This window comes from Garra rufa, chromosome 2 (genome assembly GCF_049309525.1).
Source record: "Garra rufa chromosome 2, GarRuf1.0, whole genome shotgun sequence".
Classification (NCBI taxonomy): Eukaryota; Metazoa; Chordata; class Actinopteri; order Cypriniformes; family Cyprinidae; genus Garra; species Garra rufa.
The window spans coordinates 23,684,822-23,705,279 of NC_133362.1; the positions used below are offsets into that span (position 1 = coordinate 23,684,822).

The window sequence follows — 20,458 nt, forward strand, 5'->3', positions numbered from 1 at the left end:
CTTTGGAACACAAATTAAGATATTTTTGTTGTAACGCAACACTATCTCTTTAAATTATTGCTACAGTAGATTATATAAAAGTAACCTAAGATCCAAAAACAAGTAGAAAGGAGCATTCAAAATGAAACCAGATGATGACCAACGCCAATAAATCAAAAACCGCACGATAACCGATATGCTCCTAATATCCCTTGAAGACTTAATTTGCACCTTTGTTACAGTGATACCTAATAACCTGTGCATGGGCTTTAGTGACCACAAATCTGTAACCTGAACGCTGTTAGACCTCTGACATTTCACACATTTTCTAAACCTTCAATTTGTCTGTGCAGTATAGAATTACGATTACGGCACCGATCCATCTCAAGTCATCCATCTGGGACTAGCTTGCTGTCAGGCTTGTGGCCCAGCGTGGTGTAAAACTAGATAAAATAATGAACTGTTCTGCTCCAAAACCGAGACTATAGGCAAGGTGTGGGCCAGAGTGGATGATAAATGAGCTGGTCAGAAGAGAATGAGAGAGAAAGAGAGAGAGTTAAGAACAACAAGAAGTAACCCAACTTGGAGAGCAAAATCAATTAAACAGCCAGGTCACCTATAGAATGGAGACATTATCTGCACAACGTTTTGGAGCTTTCATCCAGGGATAAGACTGTGAGAACTAATGTTATTAGGGAATGCCTGCATGCCATGCCTATAAAGTCCAGTGCTAGTGTGAGAAACTGCTGTCAGATAATGGATGATATATTTATGGCAGCATCAGTTCCATTTATAGGGATAAACAAGAAAGATTTTTCAGATGATTTGGTTGGGCAGTAATTCCAATTTGTATCTGACTTACCAATATTTTCATGGGTTCCATATCCCCACCATAAAAAAAACTTTTTTTTTTAATTAATATGGATTGTTTCACCAGTTTTCCTATGTTTCTAGGCCTGTATACAGTTACATTGCTGTTTATGCAAGGTCAGAAAGCTCTCAGTTTTCATCAAAAATATCTTAATTTGTGTTCTGAAGATGAACGAAGATCTTACGGGTTTGGAACGACATGAGGGTGAATAATTAACGACAGAATTAAAAAAATTTTAGGTGAACTTTCCCTTCAAGATTGAAATGTACATGATCAATGAATGCAAGACTGCAAGAGAATACAGCCAAAGACTATAGAATACCCAAGACATGTCACTCGTATAGTTTTGAATGGGGAAAAATGCAACGCTCATTATGGCCGCGAAGCCCCGCCTTCTTAATGGAAGAGCCAATCGTTGATTAGTAAAGTCAGCGCGTCACTGCAGCTGCCGTTAGAAGTCCCGGTTGCTATAGAAACGATCGGCGCTCTAAGACGTGCGCTTAGTACTGTGCATGCGCACTGGCTCATTTAGCAGGAAAAATAAGCGTTTTTTAACGCTATTGGAGCTCAAGGAACCATATTTATGAGGCAGTCCTTGTTGGATTTCGTTGGAGATTTAAAATATGAAATTTAATCGTAAGCTTGGTGAACAGTTTTGGAGAATTTGATGTTTCCCCATTCAAACAGATAGGAGCTGCACTTGAATGCCCGAGAGGCGTTTCAAAGATGGCCGCCGAGTGACATGACTTGCCTTAAAGGGACTTTGATACAGCATTGGCTTGATATACAGGTAGAGACACCTGTAGACAGTCTTTCACAATGATCTCATTCATTCAAACATTATTAATTTATTCTGCTGTGTACTATTGTTTCATGTTCACAAGTGACAGAAGGATTAAAGATTCAGTAATGTGAATCAGTGTCAAGGACATGCAAGTGAAACATGGAATCATCTACAATATTGAGGAAATTACAGACTGGCTACCATTAACCTGGATACATTTGAAAATGGCGTTTTTGTTTTAAAATGCTCTCTGTCCACACTAGCATTTTCAAGCGCTTTCCAAAAGTTTCTCATCCACACTGAAACGTCAGAAAAGTAATTTTAATTTAATACAGATAGAACAGACAAAATACGTTTTCATGCCATTTCTTCTGGCAGGATTGTTTCATTTTATAAAATTATCTCTTTGAACAGTAAGATTTTAAATGCTTTTTACAGAAGTCTAAGACCAAGCCTGCATTTGTTTGATTCAAAATACAGCAAAAACTATTTTTACAATTTTAGTACAATTTGAAATATTTTTACTATTTAAAATAACTATTTATATTAAAATAAAATGTAATTTATTCCAGTGATTTCAAAGCTGAATTTTTAGTATGATTACTCCAGTCCAGTCACACGATCCTTCAGAAGTCATTCTAATATTCTGATTTGCTGCTCAAAAAAAACATTTATTATTATTATTATGTTGAAAACAGCTAGAAAGTTCAAAAGAACAGCAATGACTTGAAATACAAATCTTTTGTAACATTATAAATGTCTTTATCATCACTTTTGATCAATTTCAAGGGCTTGACTCCAAGCTTTTGAATGGTATAGTGCATAATGTTACAAAAGATCTTTATTTCAGATAAATGCTGATCTTTGGATATTTCTATCTCAACTGTTTTAAATACTGATAATCATAATAAAAGTTTCTTGAACAGCAAATCAGCATATTTGAAATTTCCGAAGGATCATATGACACTGAAGACTGTAGTAATGATGCTGAAAATGTACCTTTGATTACGGAAATAAATTACATTTTAAAATATATTCAAATAGAAAGCAGTTTCACAATACCACTGCTTTTGCTGTATTTTGGATCAAATAAATGCAGCCTTGGTAAGCAAAAGTTAAAAAACATTAAAAACCTTACTGTTCAAAAACTTTTGACTAGCAGTGTATATCTTAATTTTACATCTATGCATTTAAAGTTTGACAACCAGGAACTGCCACAATATTTTTACAGCAGTTCTACTGTTTTAAAATTTATGCTCCAATACATCTTTTGTAAAATATTTAACTTGTTCTGCATTTCTTTAAAAAAATGACAAAAACTACCAATAAAAAAGTAGAGAGACATAAAGTGAAATTACCAGGTTTGATAAATACATCCCTAAAAACAGCATAAATGAATAAGGGCTCAAAAGCATTACACAACAGACAGAAACTGGGACTGCAACTGAGAAAAACGATTGATTTTGAGACATCAGGTTTATCCAGTGCTGTGCATTTCTTAAACCTGTTACAGAAAGTGTTGCGAAATTTGAGGCAAACATGCCAAACCACTTTCTAGTATTGTCCAAGACAATATGAAGATCTAACACATTGTCCATATTTCACCCTTTCTTTCTCTTTCCATTTCCAGATGAGAACATGCCACGCATGAACATGAGGTACCTGGAAGCATCTGGGCTCGAGGAACATTATTTGAAGTTAAATACCCCATTTGGGTGGGATTAGTTTCTTTGAGAAACAAAACGTTTTTTTAACACAAACCCTTAGTGAAAACTTGGTGCCTACTGTTTTTTTTTTTTTTTTTTTGTTTTTTTTTGCTAACTCTTGGCTTCTTTTCATTTAAAACTAATTATTTATATGACGTTTGTCTAATATCATAACTAGAGCTACATCACTACCTGGCGCACATTCACTATGGATTTAGACCTTTTTTATTCAAATTTCTGTGGGTAAAATGACAGAAATTCAAACTACAGATATCCAAATCCCGTCCGAATCAGTACATGACATCACAGATGTCCTCTGTTGATAATTTGACTCAAGCCGTTTGAAAAAGTAATCCTGTCCAAATAGTGCAAAAGAGAGATAAGGGTAGTGAGAATCACAGAGCGAGAGAGAGAAAATGGGGGACATGAGAAATGATGAAAAGAAAAGACAAATAAATAAATAACCTCAGAAAACAATAAAGAAGCTCAGAGGCCTGACTTGCTGGCCCAGATGCAGGCAGCATGTCTGTCAGAGCCAGTCAGCAACTGACAGAGCAGTCACTTTATATCAGTGTCTGTGCTGGCTGGCAGGCCGCTCAGCACAGCTCTCCCTGCCTTCATCATTCGCTATTCCTCCCTCCAAATCTACCTCTTTGCTTTCTCCACATCTCTTCATTTGCTTTCCCTCCTGGAATCTGCAAGAGCAGCTTCCTATATATTAAAACACTGTATATGTAAATGAAATACCCATTGCATTTAATGTACACAGTTATCGAAATTATGTTACACAACATGATTATCTACAAATACGGTGCCCTTAAGTGAACATGCAGAGCATTATACAAAAGCATCTTTTGTTTTGTATGATGTCAGGGTACTACAGATGCACAAACACTGAATGGCTTTTAGAGAGATACATTTCATAGTAAGATTATTATGAAGGGTCATTATTTTTGTGCTGAGTTGCAAAGATATGAAGAGCCAGATGGAGTATATTGTATGTGGACGGATTCAGATTGCATGGTATCGTGGATGAGGGAGCGGACAAATCTAGACAAGCTGATAAGAAAGGCTTTTATGCTAATATTTGCTAACTTTTACATAAAAACCTTCACGCAAGTCCTGGTCGCCTAATGTAAACATAAGTGATAAAGTGCTTTTAACACGTTAGCATGGGAAACTAGGTATAGACACTGTTGCTGTCTCTGAGAGCGACTGCCACAGCTGGCACAAGTTTTAACAAATCAGTGACGCACCTAATGTTATAATCTATGTTGAATTTGATCATCAAGGATCCCTGTGTCACCTAACAATAAATTCATGTTAAGTCCTAATTAACTCTTTCAGTGCTTGTGAATCAGTGGGTAAACCACAAACTTGAAAAAAACTGCCTATTATTAAACACAGAAGTTTGGAGAAATGCACTTAGTGCATTATCACCATGTGTAACATTAACAAGATTATTTTCATTATTTTATTTGAATGAAAATGCATCTAAATACCCATGAAATTAAACAGTTAACAGTGTATGATTCTCTAACACAACAAATAATGTGAGTAGATGAATTAATTGTGAGAGTATGGCTGTTTTAAACTGTTTATAGTGACAGCGGTTCTCTGTAATGCTTTATATTGTGAGTATAGCTCTTTAGTTAACAGTTATAAGTACACCTCTGGTTAAATATGTAAATAAGTACAGCTGTCTACAACAGTTAATTGTAGAGTGTGGTTCACTGAAGTGGTTAATATAGTAAGTATAGTTATTTATTATAGTTAACAGTCTTAAGTACGCATTTCTATATGGGTTAATAGTGCGAATATGGCTGTTAATGTGGTTAACAGTTTGAGTACAGTTCACTGCAGTGGTTACTTGTAGAATATGGTTAACTTAAACAGTTAAGTTCTCTAGCGCTATTATGGTTCTCAGAAGCAGTTAATATTGTAAGTATGTAGCAGAGTTCTCCTTGAAATGGTTAACAATGTGAGTATGGTTCTGTACAATATAATAGTTAACAGTGTTAAGTATGGCTGTGTAAACAGTCTACAACGGTTAATATGGTTCTCTAAGAGTTAAGTTTTCCTCTCTAAACTGTTTATAGTGCTGGTATACACTTCTCTGAAAGTGTTTATTGTGTGATTACGATTCTTTAAAATAGTTAACAGTTTAGGTAGGCATCTCTAAAGCGGGCTCTTTAAACAGTGCGGACATGATTATCTACAACAGCCGTGTAGTTCTGTAAACTTTAACCGTTTTCGAGAACCATACATTACTGAAGAGTTCAGAGTGTGGTTCTGCACGTTTCCCTTTGACTCAGTGCAGTAATGCGAGTACGGTTCTCTAACTAAAACAGTTTAGAGAGCGAGTATGATTCTCCCGTAAAACTTTCCATTACCCCCCTCCGCCTTCACAAACACACATTCCTGACAAATCCTGAACCGAAACTCACCGGAATTCTCGGCCAAACTGGACAAGCCGGACACCGCCAGCAGCAGCAGCCCCATGAAGCACATCTGTCCTCCGAACAACTCCTTGCGCTTTTTCCTCCGCGCTTTGATCTTCTTCTGCTGGAGCATCACTTGCAGCGGTCGAGTCCACACGCGAACACACGCATCCCCATCCATCACCACAGCTCAGCTAGAAATGTCACAAATACAGACAGATATTGTGCGACTGAGAGTTTTAAGCCGGAAGATGAAACGCCAAACGACTCTAGTGTGTTTGCTGCGTTGACGTGAATATTCCCTCTATATGACTTCGAACTGTAATGTGGTGAAATAAAGATGCTGCGCTCGCCCCATGGATGCGTCAGTTTGGTGCCAGTTCTCTCAGGACACAAACTGCTGCTGCTGAGAGACTGAGGATGTAGAGGAGGAGAGAACGCGAGAGGGAGGGGTGAAAGTAAGGAAGTGAAAGCAGAGAGAGAGAGAGACGGAGAAACTGGAACGCAGCTGTTCTAATGGTGCACTACCTAGGATGAAGTCCATGCACTGAGAGAGAGAGAGAGAGAGAGAGAGAGACAGAAAAAGGGAGACAGAGAGAGAGGTGGGCTGGAATGAGGGGCAGTTGTTGGTGGGTTTAAAAGGTGGAGCCATAGTCTGATTTACCGCAAACAAAACCCTCTGCTCATCGCCACCCTCTATTGGTAGCATTTCGCTGGTTTATTAGCAGATACATGCGCTGAATTCACATCTGAATTAAAAAAAATATATATATCTTGATTTAGATTAAAATATGTTTGTGAATTCTGTACTCAAAAATAATTAAACAAATTAAAATGTTGATATCATATATGTCTCGGTATACATTAAAATAAATCTTAATAAATATTAGGCTATAATCATATATTTTTGCTGCAGATGTTGGGTAAAGATAAAGCAAAATCACAATAGCATACATTCAGACTTGCGTTTAAGGAGAAGTTCACTTTTAAAATGAAAATTTTCCTGATAATTTACTCACCACTATCCAAGATGTTCATGTCTTTCTTTCTTTAGTCGGAATGAAATTATGTTTTTTGAGAAAAACATTGCAGGATTTTCACAATAGGCCTAGAGTGTTTTCACGACGCGTCATCAATCGGCTATATTGGCTGCAGTAAACCTAAACAATGCCACTGAACTGAGCAAAACTTGCATATTTTGCTGATTATTTTTGCTGAAAATGGTCAATTATTGTCATGTTTTGGGCTGTATTTATTGGTCTGACCAGGAATAACATTTGGAGTCCTATAGAATGCCAAAAGTTATTTAAAAAAATCAAGGAGAAGAGTGCAAAAAAACTGTCTGAAGAACAAAAGGCGTTTGTGGTTGGCCAAACTGAACCAAGATTTCCAGGACAAGAAGCTTGACAACAGTCTTATAATTTCCGGTCAGGTAGGTGAAACATTAGGGTAATATCTTAATTAATACTGCTCGTACATAACTTTACCACCTATTAACTTTAGTTTATCAAAATATTGCGTCCTTTCCTGCATTCTCTATAAGATTTAGCAACTTCCACACATATTTCCATGGTTTAGACAGCATAAATTAACCGAACAACATATTCAGTATACATTAACCATGCAATCCAATGCTGTTGTTTAAATCTGAGTATCACCAATATGGCCGCACATCCTGGTAACTGACCAAATTGAGACATAATTGTGGCTAACGAGTTAAAGATCAAAGAAAATATATACATAATTTTTAACCACAAACGGTCATCTTGCGCTAGCTCTTTGATGCACATTGCGTAATCACGTTGGAAAAGTCACGTTCGGTTAGTTCTTAGTCCATCTCAGGTCACATGTGCGTGATTATGCGTGAGGTCGAGCTAGTGCAAAATGAGCATTTGTGGGTAAAAATTACATAAATTTGTATTTTTCTTAGAAAATGGTCAATTGTTTCTAGATAAGACCCTTATTCCTCTGCTGGGAGCGTGTAGAGCCCTTTGAAGCTGCATTGAAACTGTAATTTAGACCCTAAGCCTGTTGGCAAACACTTTGTTCAAAGGTTTACACCCCTGGCTCTTGATGAATAAACCTTCTGTAATAGTTGCATACGAGTCCTTCAGTTGTCCACAGTGTGAAAAGATGGATCTCAAAATCATACAGTCATTGTTGGAAAGAGTTCAAATAGACAAAAATGCTGAAAAACCAAAGAATTTGTGGGACCCGATGGATTTTTCTAAAGAACAGTGGGCAGTTAAACTGTTCAGGACAAACAAGGGACTCATAAACAACTATTACTAAAAAAAAAAAAAATGGATCAATCAGGTAACAACACAGTATTAAGAATCAAGTGTATGTAAACTTTTGAACAAGGTAATTTTTATAAATTCAACTATTATTTTCTCTTGTGGATCATATGTAAATGTATTTTATGTGAAATATCTTATTCAGGTCAGTACTAAATAAAAAATAACATGCATTTTGTATGATCCCTCTTATTTTGGTAAAATAATTAACCTTTTGCCCACTCTGCAAGGTGTATGTAAACCTATGTGACAACAACTGTATATGACGAAATATTATAAAGTGTGCCAACTTGCCTCAGTTTCCCTTGTATAATTTAACTATCTCACCAGCTACAGAATCACAGCAATTCCATGCACCTGATCAGTATTTTCTCATCATGCACTATACTTGCTTGCTGAGTTTGTCACAAAACCACAAATATTGTAGCTAGCTGCAGATCTTGTAGCTATTGCTTTTTAAATACTTTACAGGTTCAAACAGCATAACTCTTTTTTACTCCCCTCCCGGAATATGTTAAACACTGCAGGGATAGAGCTGCTCTGTGCTCTATGTTCCCTTCGTCAAATACTGAGCACTGTTCCAGCCAGCACTGTGTCAGCAGCTGGGTCGGCTCCCACTGACCGCATGGCTTGCGTGCCTAATGCCACTGCTAGGACAACAATGCACTTTTTATGGACAGAAGCAAAGAGTGGGCGATGAGCCTATTGGATTAAACTGGACCGCGGTGCAGTGGGCACATACTGACAGATTGGGTGTAATCTCTGTCCAGAACCGAAGACTTTAGAGTCTTAGATTTTCCAGTGGGACATTCTGAATGATAGCTGTGGGGTTTATCAATTTGCTTACCTGAGCAAAAAGCCCTGAGTCAGATGGACAGAGTGTGAAAATATTGTTTGGTTATTTTACCTAACATCTACACAGGGTGGTAGATTAAAACAAGGTAGTGTAAGCTCTTTAGCCACTGTTTACCCAGCCCATGTGACATCGGTCCTTTTCTAGCCCCCCTTCTGCTTTCATCTATAGCTTGTGATCTGCGCTTCACCTGTTTCTCTCCCCCTCTCTCTTTCTCTCTGGTACGAATCTGTGTGTAATTCAGTTTGTCTTTTGATGTGCTATTAGCCTCATATTGTCTTGATGTTCCATATCCATCTGTGTAGTAATTGTTTACCAATAAAAGATGTTTTTCCACGCCTTTGATCACCACGGTCCATTCTTTAATATGCATTTAAAAAGGTCTGAATGCAGCAGACAGAATCACTATGTAAATATCACATGTGTTTCATGTGGAACGTTAGATGCCTTAGGTGAATTTCCATAATGACATGAGTGACTCACCATGACGATACGTTTCAAGTCATCTGCTCTTGTTAACCTGACTATGATGTCTGGTGGAAAACCCCTTGATCAATGGTCAAACAATTATATTTTTGTTTTTTGTGTGGTGTCAGAGTTAGCTCCAAAGTCACAGATATGGTCAGTTTCCTGGAATAGTTCATCCAGCAATACAAAATTGCTGAAATTTTACTCATCCTCAGGCCATCCAAGATGTTTTTTTTTTTTTTTTTTGAGAAATGTAACATTACTGTACATCAATTAATGTCTTGTGACGTGAAAAGCTGTGTTTGTAAGAGACAAATCTATCATTAAGGCATTTTAACGGTTGCCTCTGACCAAAAAACTAATCCACAATCCAAAATAATGCTTACTCCAGTGAAAAAGTCCATCTCCTGTTGTTCTCTCATTTAGATCCAGCAACATATTTGTTTTGTACTGTTTTCACTGACAAACAGTGCTTGATCTGTGCATATTTCTTACCTGATGACTTTGTCACTGGAGAAATCAATATTATGGATAGAGAAGTTAAAAATGTCTTGATGGATTTGTTATTATAAACACAATCCCTTTATCAGCTGTTTGCATTCACTGCAGAGGTTCCATTGATGAGCGAGTGATGTAATGCTAACTTTCTCCAAATATGTCTCATCTATATCTTGGAAGGCCTGAGGGTTTGAAAAATTTTAAGCAGAATTTCATTTCTGGGTGAACGATATCTGAGTATCTGCATACATACCTTTTAAAATATTCCAGCATTAAAAACATGCAAAGAAAGTTACAGAGGATGTTGAAATATGAATATTGCGTGAAATGGAAAGTCACAGAAGAACAAAGTAGGCCAGGTGAAATGAGGTTAGAATAGGAGACAGATGAGTGTAGATGTTTTATGTAGTGCCTCAAACACAGACATACTTAATGGCATATCTACAATGTGATGGAAGAATAGAAACAGGACACATACTAAATTATGCAAACTGTTGTGAATGTTGCTTTCTGAATTTGTAAAGTGGCAACAGAGTCAGGTGACTGATATGAAAGGTTTTAAGTTTTCACACATGCATCTCATCATTCATCCACCAAGTTACTTAGATTTAATAGAAATAAATGATCAATGACAATCCTGAATGTTTTCTCCCTTTCCAAAAGTTTTTCAATCACTCTCTGTCTTCATAGTCAGAAGTAACCGGGGAGTCAACATTATTAATGCATTTAATCATTTCTCTCCTCTCAGTTTGGTGAAATATATCAAACTGTGTGATTTCATAAATCCATTTTACAGTTTATTCACATGCTTCAGGGCAGGATTTGGGCTTTAACAATTTGCTTTGCTTCACAGTAATGAAGTCTGGTTAGAGCCTAGCAGAAAAATGATATCAATTTGTAGATGTACCAAAAACAAACTGACATATTTCTATCAATAAAACAAGACTATCTTTGTTAATAAGAATTTAACATAACATCTTAGTGACATTATTTCACCTGTGGCATTTCACAGCTGTCATTTCATGATGTTATGCTAGTCAACAGCTGAGAAAAAAGCCTACATACTTTAACTGAAAACATATTAATTTGTACCGTAGAATTGGAGCTTAACTATAAAAAAACAAAGCATATGACTGTCTTGATCTATATTTCACATGCTCAACTGACAGCAACAACAATAATACATTTACATTTAATAACAATAATACATTCCACACACATACAGATATCCTTCAACACTGAGTGAAGCAGTGGCACAGCAAGTGTTTCTTAGGATGAAAGAGATCTGGTTGAAAAGGTACCACACATGACTGATCAAGCCCAATGTGAAACACTGGGACCAAAGGCATAATTTAGAGGAGGTTTGAATTAAAAATTCAAATGGTCAAATACATCAATCTAGCACATATTTACATAGAAAAAACAGCAGAGCTTTGTAAACAGCTCAGAATAATTACGTCATCTTCATAAGAACGCTCTGATTGGCCAATTTGGACCAAAGCAGACTTCATTCGTCAGCGTGTTTTACATGCCCATACCGGTAATTTTCATTCTGTGTTCACGAAGAGCACATTACTGGTAATTTACTAGTAATGTTACAACTTTTCATACTGGTAAATTCTCAGAATGAATTTACCAGTATTTCGAAAAAACTCCTGTTCAAACATGATCTTTTAACTGCAATTCACCGTAATTTATCAGTAAAAGACTGTATGTGTGAATGTTATGAAGCAGACAGACAACCGGGTAAATAATGATAAGATTTATTTAAACAGCAGAGTGATGGAGATAATGCAGCCAACAGGAAATGGTGAGTATGAGACTAAGGATATGTTTGATCCAGAGATGATAACCACGATGGAACTAATGATCCTTTTCTTTGCAGATTTGAAGATGGGAAGATTCTAGGAACGATAGTCGGAGGAAACTCAACAGGCTTACGGTACACACACACCCACTGCTGACTGGGAAGGCAGACTGACGGCACACACACCGCTGGAGACTGGAGCTGGACAGATTTGGACAAGACAGAGTACAGGTAAGTAATAACAGGTTCGTTAGTGTAACTCGCAGAGAGAAGCACTAGGAGTCCGCTTTCGTGCAAACGAGCCCGGACACTGAGCAGTGTGTGGAGAGAGTATTTAAAGGGGTGTGGTGATTGGGTGCAGGTGCGTGTGATTTAGAACTCAGGTGATTGTGATCTTTGTGTGACTGTGGATGCAGAACCTGGCCAATCCGTGACACTACCCCCCTCCACAGGGCCTGCTCCTGAGGGCCGAGATCTCCGGCGTCGTGGTGGTCTACCTCGTCCTCGAGGTGCAGGGTACTCGGGATGGTTGGAATGGAATTCTTCCATGAGAGTGGGATCAATGAAGGCTCTTGGGACCCATGACCTTTCCTCTGGTCCGTATCCTTCCCAGTCGACTAGATATTGCAACAGACCACCACGACGTCAGGACTGCAGGATCTCACGAACGGAATAGATGGAACCTTCTTCTAGCATCAAGGGGGGGAGGAGGTTCCTCTTCGTGGCCAGGTTCTGTGGAGGGAATCAGAGGTTGGTGAAATGGTTTAAGCAGTGAAACATGGAATGTAGGGTGGATCCTGTATTGTGGTGGCAGTTGAAGTTTGTAGGTGATGGGATTGACCTGTTCCAAGATTTTGAAGGGACCAACAAACCTGGGACTTAATTTCTTGGAGGGCAGCCGCAGACGAATATCACGTGTGGAGAGCCAAACCTTATTTCCGGGAGCGTACACAGGACCTGAACTCCTCCTCCAATCAGCGAAGGTCTTGTGTCTGCGAACTGCCCTCTGTAGATGGTGATGAGCTTCGTCCCAGACCCTCTCGCTCTCCCAGAACCAGTGATCCACTGCGAGGGCCTCAGATGGTTCACCATTCCATGGAAACAACGGAGGCTGGTAACTCGCAGAGAGAAGCACTAGGAGTCCGCTTTCGTGCAAACGAGTCCGGACACTGAGCGGTGTGTGGAGAGAGTATTTAAAGGGGTGTGGTGATTGGGTGCAGGTGCGTGTGATTTAGAAGGTGATTGTGATCTTTGTGTGCCTGTGGATGCAGAACCTGGCCAATCCGTGACAGTGAAAGGGCCAATGTTTCCAATTCATTATTTGTTAACTCAAATACATGCAAAGACTAATCAAGCAACTGTGTGAAAACCAAACTTTTTAATTCAGCAGTCTCCCTCCTTGATGTTCACTCTTCTAACATTTTTGCTTTGGCATTTAAAAGAACAAATACTTCAAATCAATTTTATTGATTTCCACTGTGATGTCCCCAGAAAGTGTCCATTTCTGTTTATCTTTGATGTTGTTTGATGCCCCCATCCTTTGATATAACCAGTTACAGAACTGTTCATCTGTGTCTTTACAATTACGAACTACTTCTACTTGTGATACATCACAACCACAGTCATCTTAAATCTACCTTAAAGTTAATAGCAGATGTTTTTCATTGAGAAATATGAAAGTTGCCTGCAAAGGTTTCAGGAAGCACCTGTCTCTGATCCGATGCCCAGTGAATTGACTGGTGGTTCATGAAAGAAAACAGAGCAGTGAAAGAAAAAGCTTAGCTGCTTTGCTTTTCCAAGGATTTCCTTTACATTCATAATTATTTCTCAAACGTAGTTTGGTATAAGATAAGGTAAATAGTGTAATTTCTCAAATGCTAATCTTGCATTGCATAATATGGAACATCCACCAACCAATACCATATAACAACAAGCATGCTGATCGAAAACAAGAGGTAAACACAAGGGTATACATATACACAGTTAATGAGGAACTAACTAGACCAGGGGACTAGAACAGAACCAGTTGAGGCCTGTTGAGGACCAGGTGTGCAATATTAATATGGCTGAGAATGAATCAACAAAGGCCTACAATATGTGGAGAAATCTATACTTTCCCAGCTTTCCCATTAGCTCAATGGCAGCTGATAAGCTATGGATACTTTGGAATGGCTTTCAAGGTTTTCTGAGATAAAAATACAGTCAAACCAACAATTATTCAGACTTCATCATTTTTTAGATGTTTTTTTACTAGCGGGTGCAGGACGCTATAGGTCATTTATGTAAGTGAGCATAGCAAAATAAAGTAAACTGTGGCATATAAATAACTAAATTCTTCATACAGTGAACTAGCAGTAAAAATAAAAAAAATAAAAAATAAATAAATTAAGACAAAAAATTATTCAGACACTTTAACCTGACCATGATTTGTGTTTTTTCTTTAATTGCTAATGCAACCTTTTTACATCACAGACTGAACAAACTGAAACATTGCTTGGTAATTGGTTAACCTAAATTAGTATTATCTAAGTGTGTACTTAAAATTAATGACTGACAGCTGTTCAACCTAATTCATTACATACCTCTCTATCAAATTTATCTGACATTATCAAGATGAACTTATTCTGACTCTGATATTTTATTACCATTTTCTAAACTAAAGCGGATAAACTGTGATAATGTGAGAAATGTTAAAGGTTTCTGCATAAATTTAGGTTTGACTGATCAAAATATAAGCACAACACAAATATTATGAATGAAAAGAATACAGACAAATACTGTAGCTGCAATAATGGGAAATTTTAAGTAGTGAATGAAAATTAATCTGAGGAAATCATTCTTAATGAACAGCCAGGATTACCGTCTCACACACATAGGTTTCTGCCTGTTTGTATTTCTTCTTTCTTACAGCTAATCTACTGCAGCTATTTGCACTTGTTCAGAAATTGACACCTTTTTCCTTCCTCCTACTGCACTGAAATTAGTGAGAGGCGGTTTCTGGGTAGTTGACCTGAGGTTAAAAACATCTCTCTGTAATATGGTGTGATGCTCTCTGGATGCTTAATCCTCCTGGGCTTTGAGGGATTATTCTCTCTTTTTCTCTCTCTGACGCTTTCTCGTCGACTCAGCCCTGCTGTTATATAGCACATTCATTCTTCCGTTCTCTCACTTCACAAGGTTCATTCAAAACATGCAAGCATTATATATGTATCCCGTTGTCTGTAAATTAACTATAAAAACAACCATTCACAGACTCACACATAAAGCTTTAGCAATTAGCCAGTGATTCATTTCGACGTTTCCAAAATGATCAATATTACCCAATCCACACCGCTCTTAAAACAGCTCTCATCTCTGTTAAACTTGAGCTTAATAGCTCTAATCGAGAATCCTGTTTCAATCCTATTCACCCCGGTTCAATCTCAAACACTGTCATCTAAATCCTCTCATCATCTGCCAAACCACTTCAAGTTTTCACTGTCAAGTTTATTTACAATTCTTTCTCTTCAAGAGTGCATTAAAGTATTCTGTTTCTGAAAAAGAGCCCATCTTTTCTTTTAAACAAGCCTCCATTTTCCACCGGCAAGTTATCAATTCCCTCATCACGTCAAAGATCTGTGGTGATTACTGTAACTCATGCCTGTCTCCCCAGTGGGGGACAAAAGACACCTATTGACACACACATCATTCACAATGTCAATATGGATGGCCGGTGCTACCAGAGAAGCCCTATTATTGAACCTCTCAAAAAAGAAAGAAAGAAAACAATGAATCATGAATTTTATATTGCACTAATATTTTTACAGATGTAAAAGTTCTAAAGTTTTACAAGTGTCCTTAGCAATAAAACATACAGTTGAGGTCAAAAGTTTACATACACCTTGCTGAATCTGCAAAATGTTAATTATTTTACCAAGATAAAAGTGGTCATACAAAATGCATGTTATTTTTTATTTAGTACTGACCTGAATAAGATATTTCACATAAAAGACGTGTTTTCATATAATCCACAAGAGAAAATAATAGTTACATTTATAAAAATGACCCTGTTTACATACACAAAAGTTTGCATACCGGTACACTTGATTCTTAATACTATGTTGTTACCTGAATGATCCACAGCTGTGTTTTTGTTGTTGTTGTTGTTGTTGTTGTTTATTAATAGCTGTTCATGAGTTCCAAGTTCGTCCTGAAGAGTTAAACTGCCGTTCTTCAGAAAAATCCTTCAAGTCCCACAAAAAGCATTTTTGTGTGTTTAAACCCTTTCCAACAAAGACTGCATAAATTTGAGATCCATATTTTCACACTGTGGACAACTAAGGGACTCATATGCAACTATTACAGAAGGTTCAAACACTCACTGATGCTTCAGAAGGAAAAACAATGCATTAAAAGTTAAGGGTGTAAACCTTTTGAATTTGAAGATCAGGGTAAATTTTACTTATTTTGTCTTCTGGGAACATGTAAGTATCTTCTGTAGCGTCTGAAGGGCAGTACTACATTAAAAATTATAGATATTTAGGCAAAGTAAGAACAATGTACACATCTTCATTCTGTTCAGAAGTTTACACCCCTGGCTTTTAATGCATCGTGTTTACTTCTAGAGCATCAGTGAGCGTTTGAATTTGAAACTTCTGTGATAGAGTCTCTCAGTTGTTCTCAGTGTGAAAAGATGGATCTCAGCTGATCTCAGATTGTTCAGGACAAACAAGGGACTCATGAACAACTACCAATAGACAAAAAAACACAGCTGTGGATCATTCAGGTAACAACACTGTATTAAGAATCAAGTGTATGTAAACTTTTGAATGTAGTTGTTTTAATTAAATAATTAATAATAATAATTAATTTGAAAATTAACTTCTATTTAAAAAAAATAATAATTAGAAGAAGATAATATTTGTTACACTGATTATCTAAGCATATACGCAGTGGTTAGTGGAGTCTATGAAATCAGTGACTGTGAAAGCTTTTTTTAATCATTTGCAGTGAGGGATTGGCAAAGTTTCTGACTAAAAAAAACAAAACACAGCTAGCTTTAATGAAAAGCTCAGACTGTTGTGCCACTATGACGAGTGGCGACACAGTTGTCATTACATTTTTGTTCAATTACATTTATTTTTTATGGTTCGTTTCATTTCTCTTTTTTTGTTTGTGATAATTTTGAGTTATCCACCTTTTTCTTTCTGTAAAAGTGGGCGTGGCTATTTGTATAGTTTATGGGTGTGGCTTCCGGTCTCATCCACATCCAGCTACTTTTAGCTGTACAAAACAGCTGGTTTGCTGCTTGACATTGCAAATTGGTGTTTCTTACCATATTATTTTAATGTATTATCTTAATTATGAGCACACTGGTTTGTAATGCAAACTGTTTTACTGTTTACTGCACATTGTTATTCTTCTCGTTATTTCCCTACAGGGGATAATGAACCGGAAGTCTCACCCATTACTTTTACGTGAAGGAGAAAGATGGATACAAGACACAACAACTTGTCATTGCAACAGATACAAACATACAGATAATAGTTTCACTGTGCACCTCTAATTCATATACATAGAAACCACACATTTTATGAGAACATGGACAAAGTTACGCACAACAGTTACCGGAGATATTGATTTGGAGAGGAGTATAGTACACTACTGCTTCTGAAGTGCTTTTCCACAAACCAGCACAGACACTTGTCCGCAGGGACTCCACAATCCAGGCTCTATTCTAAGAGTGTCTTATTGTCTTTGGTTTCTCTATATTAGGAAAGGATACATTACCTCTGACTAAAGTCAAGCCAAGGACAGACAGCGGGCGGTAGAGGACTAGCAGGAACAGAAACCAGCATTTGCCCCCCAGACATGAAAAGGGATGGTGGGGGAGCTGCCCCTTGACAGCTCTCAATTAGACAGTTCACCTGGAGGAAAGACAAGTAGGACAGACAGATGGAAATAGAAAGGTAAGGGAAATGCACAGGGGTGATGTCACTTGCTAGAGTCGAATAGGTGACCTGTTTCAGGGAAATACAACACTGACCGCATGTAAAGGTTTCTATATAGAGCTGTGAGAACAAAATCAATTGCACAACCACATTTTATGACGACACATCTCTAAAAATACTCCGGATAATGGCTGAGTGAATCATTTTCAATATCTAAATTCTAATGTGACCTTTGAAACTACCAAAAAAGTTTTTTTTTTTTTACCGTTCACAGATTTAGTTAATGGACTGATGATACTAATCTCACGTGACTCCTGCTTTCTTTACACACAGACCTGTGCGGTATTGATCTTTAAAAGTGTATGTTAGTCTGTATTTTGATCATTATATCTTGTAGCAGGCAGATTGAGACACTTAAGTTTAAATTGTGGCCACTTAAACTTCGCCCTAAGTTCAGCTAGAGGACAAACAGCCCTGAAGGAGAGGATGCCAGGGAAGAACAAGTCCAGCATAATAAATTACAGTGAGGTACATTGTGCAGCAAGAACTTAGTCTTAAATATAGCACCTCAAAAGGATATGATTAATAAATAAAGAGCCTGATGCAGTGTTCCCATGCTTTTTACCAGAATGATGAACATTACAAGAAGTCTCAGTTGCAAACACACATTTTCCATCAACTAGTAGCCTACTGTATTTATACTGAACAAAATTTATTTTCACATTAGTAAATCGAAGCCTCATAGAAACCTTTTAGTTTTTTACATTTATATTACGGCATTATTTAAGCCATTTACTGAACAGGAACTGTAATAAAGACCATATTTAGGCAAAACCTGACCAAAGTAATTGCACGTGGTTGCGATAACGAAAACCTCTGGGAAAATAGTATGTCGAACTTCTACTGTCCAAACACGGAAAACAGGTCTCTTTGCTTCCGCTTGTCGAACGTGTCATAACATAAGCCATAATAAATAATGGCGATATGGACGTTTTATTCAACATTATATATATATATATATATATATATATATATATATATATATATATATATATATATATATATATATTTACCGAAAAGAATTAAAAAAATACTTTTTTATACTTTTATATATCAGTCATATGTGAGGGACATTGCTATGATCATCTTTAGTGTCTTAAGGCATCTTGAGTAAATCAGCTTCATATTTAACGAGGCATAATATGCAAAACCGGAAGCAACGAGAACTGTTTAGCAGAAAATTGAAGTCCAACAGAACGTTTTTCCAACAGAAATGAACCTTACAGGTGGTAAAACAGCGTGCACTTGTAATCGTTTGCATATACAGTTATTACAGCTCCAATTCGCTTTCCAGACGTAACAGTGCAGATGCAGGGTTGCCAGGTCTTCTTTCCAGCCCAAAGCTTAGCCTACTCAAAACCCGCCCAAAAAGAATGAAAACTAGCCCAATTTTTGCCACGTCCAAACACAGTTGAGTAGACAACTTATTTATTCCATTAATGCACTTTAAAATAAACATTTTAATTTGATTTATTCTGTTTTTCATTTTAGCTCTACTTGTTTAGGCTATGTGCATTATTAATGATTGAATCTGTATTTGAATTGTAATTTTCTTTTCCTCATTTTCATTTTAATATTTAGTACTTTTCATGATAAATTTTAAGATTTATGGGCGATATGGCCAGAAATTTTATGACAATATTTTTTCCATATCATACTATATCAGCATTTATCAAAATATCCACCATTACTATTCCACGTGTTTGTTAGACCCTAAGAATGAATGTATAACTGAATGATTAATTAAATTAAATTAAAATTAAATTAAATGTATACTTAAAAATTAAATTAAAGTCTTTTAAGCCTTTTAATTTAGGGCCTTTTAATTTTGATTTTTCCCTAAATTCTGTGTTTTCCATTTTATTTATTTTGTATTAATTAATAAAAATTTATCATAAAAACAGTGTCAAATTTAATGGATTAATAAACGTTTAACAATTTTTCAATCTTAAAATATAGGATAGTAGCCTATATAACAATTAATTTACAACAAAACATTACATTTTTTCTGAAATAAGATGCTGCAGGAAAAAACCTTATATTAACCCTGTTTAATATAAAAACATGGATGAAAAAAAATCATCAATGATACTCGATCCTTTAAAATTTCTTCAAGTGTGTTGTTGTAATGCCAAGCCAGCAGAGGGAGCCCTTACCCATGAACTGACTATTGCTGCTCCCTCTGCTGCCTCGTTGGTTACTTCCTGTTTGGTGGCCATTTAAGGAGGCCTACACCAAACAGGCCCCGTGAAGTATTGTTTTCCTGTAGCGGACTCTACCAAGCGTTTATCCTTGTTTTCATGCCATTGCCATTGCTATTGCTCTGTTTTGTTTCATTGCCATAGTTTTTTTTCATAGCCATAGTTTTACCTTGTTTCACTGTTTTGTTATTTTGTTACTTTGGACTGCCTTCTTGGATTTTGACCCACGCCTGTATTTCTGGATTACGCTTTTGTCTTGCCCTGGATGTTACTGTTTGCTGGTATTTGACCCTGCCTGTTTTGACAACGATCTGTAATAAAGCTCGCATTTGGATCTATCAACGCTGTCGTCGTGTCCTGCGGTTACAGAAAAACTTTGCCTTACCCGAGATCCAGCAGCTTTTGGAACACAGATCAACAATGGACCCAGCATCACGCCTCCTCTGCCTACGTCAAGGTAATCGGGCTATAGAGGAGTATGTGGAGGATTTTTGTAATCTGAGTTATTTGGTGGACTTTAATGATGTCGCCCTAAAAGACATTTTTCGTCATGGACTTAATGA

The 20,458-nt window shown here is 37.0% G+C and overlaps 1 protein-coding gene across 1 annotated transcript in view; it reads right to left on the reverse strand.

The window, feature by feature from the left end:
- Nucleotides 1–6,292, reverse strand: part of slc24a3 (solute carrier family 24 member 3) — a 103,731-nt gene extending 97,439 nt beyond the window's left edge. Inside the window, exon 1 of the mRNA XM_073833922.1 lies at nt 5,788–6,292. Coding sequence (XP_073690023.1) covers nt 5,788–5,962 — 175 coding nt within the window. The 5' untranslated portion in view covers nt 5,963–6,292. The remainder of the gene's footprint in view (nt 1–5,787) is intronic.
- Between the last annotated feature and the right edge of the window lie 14,166 nt (nt 6,293–20,458).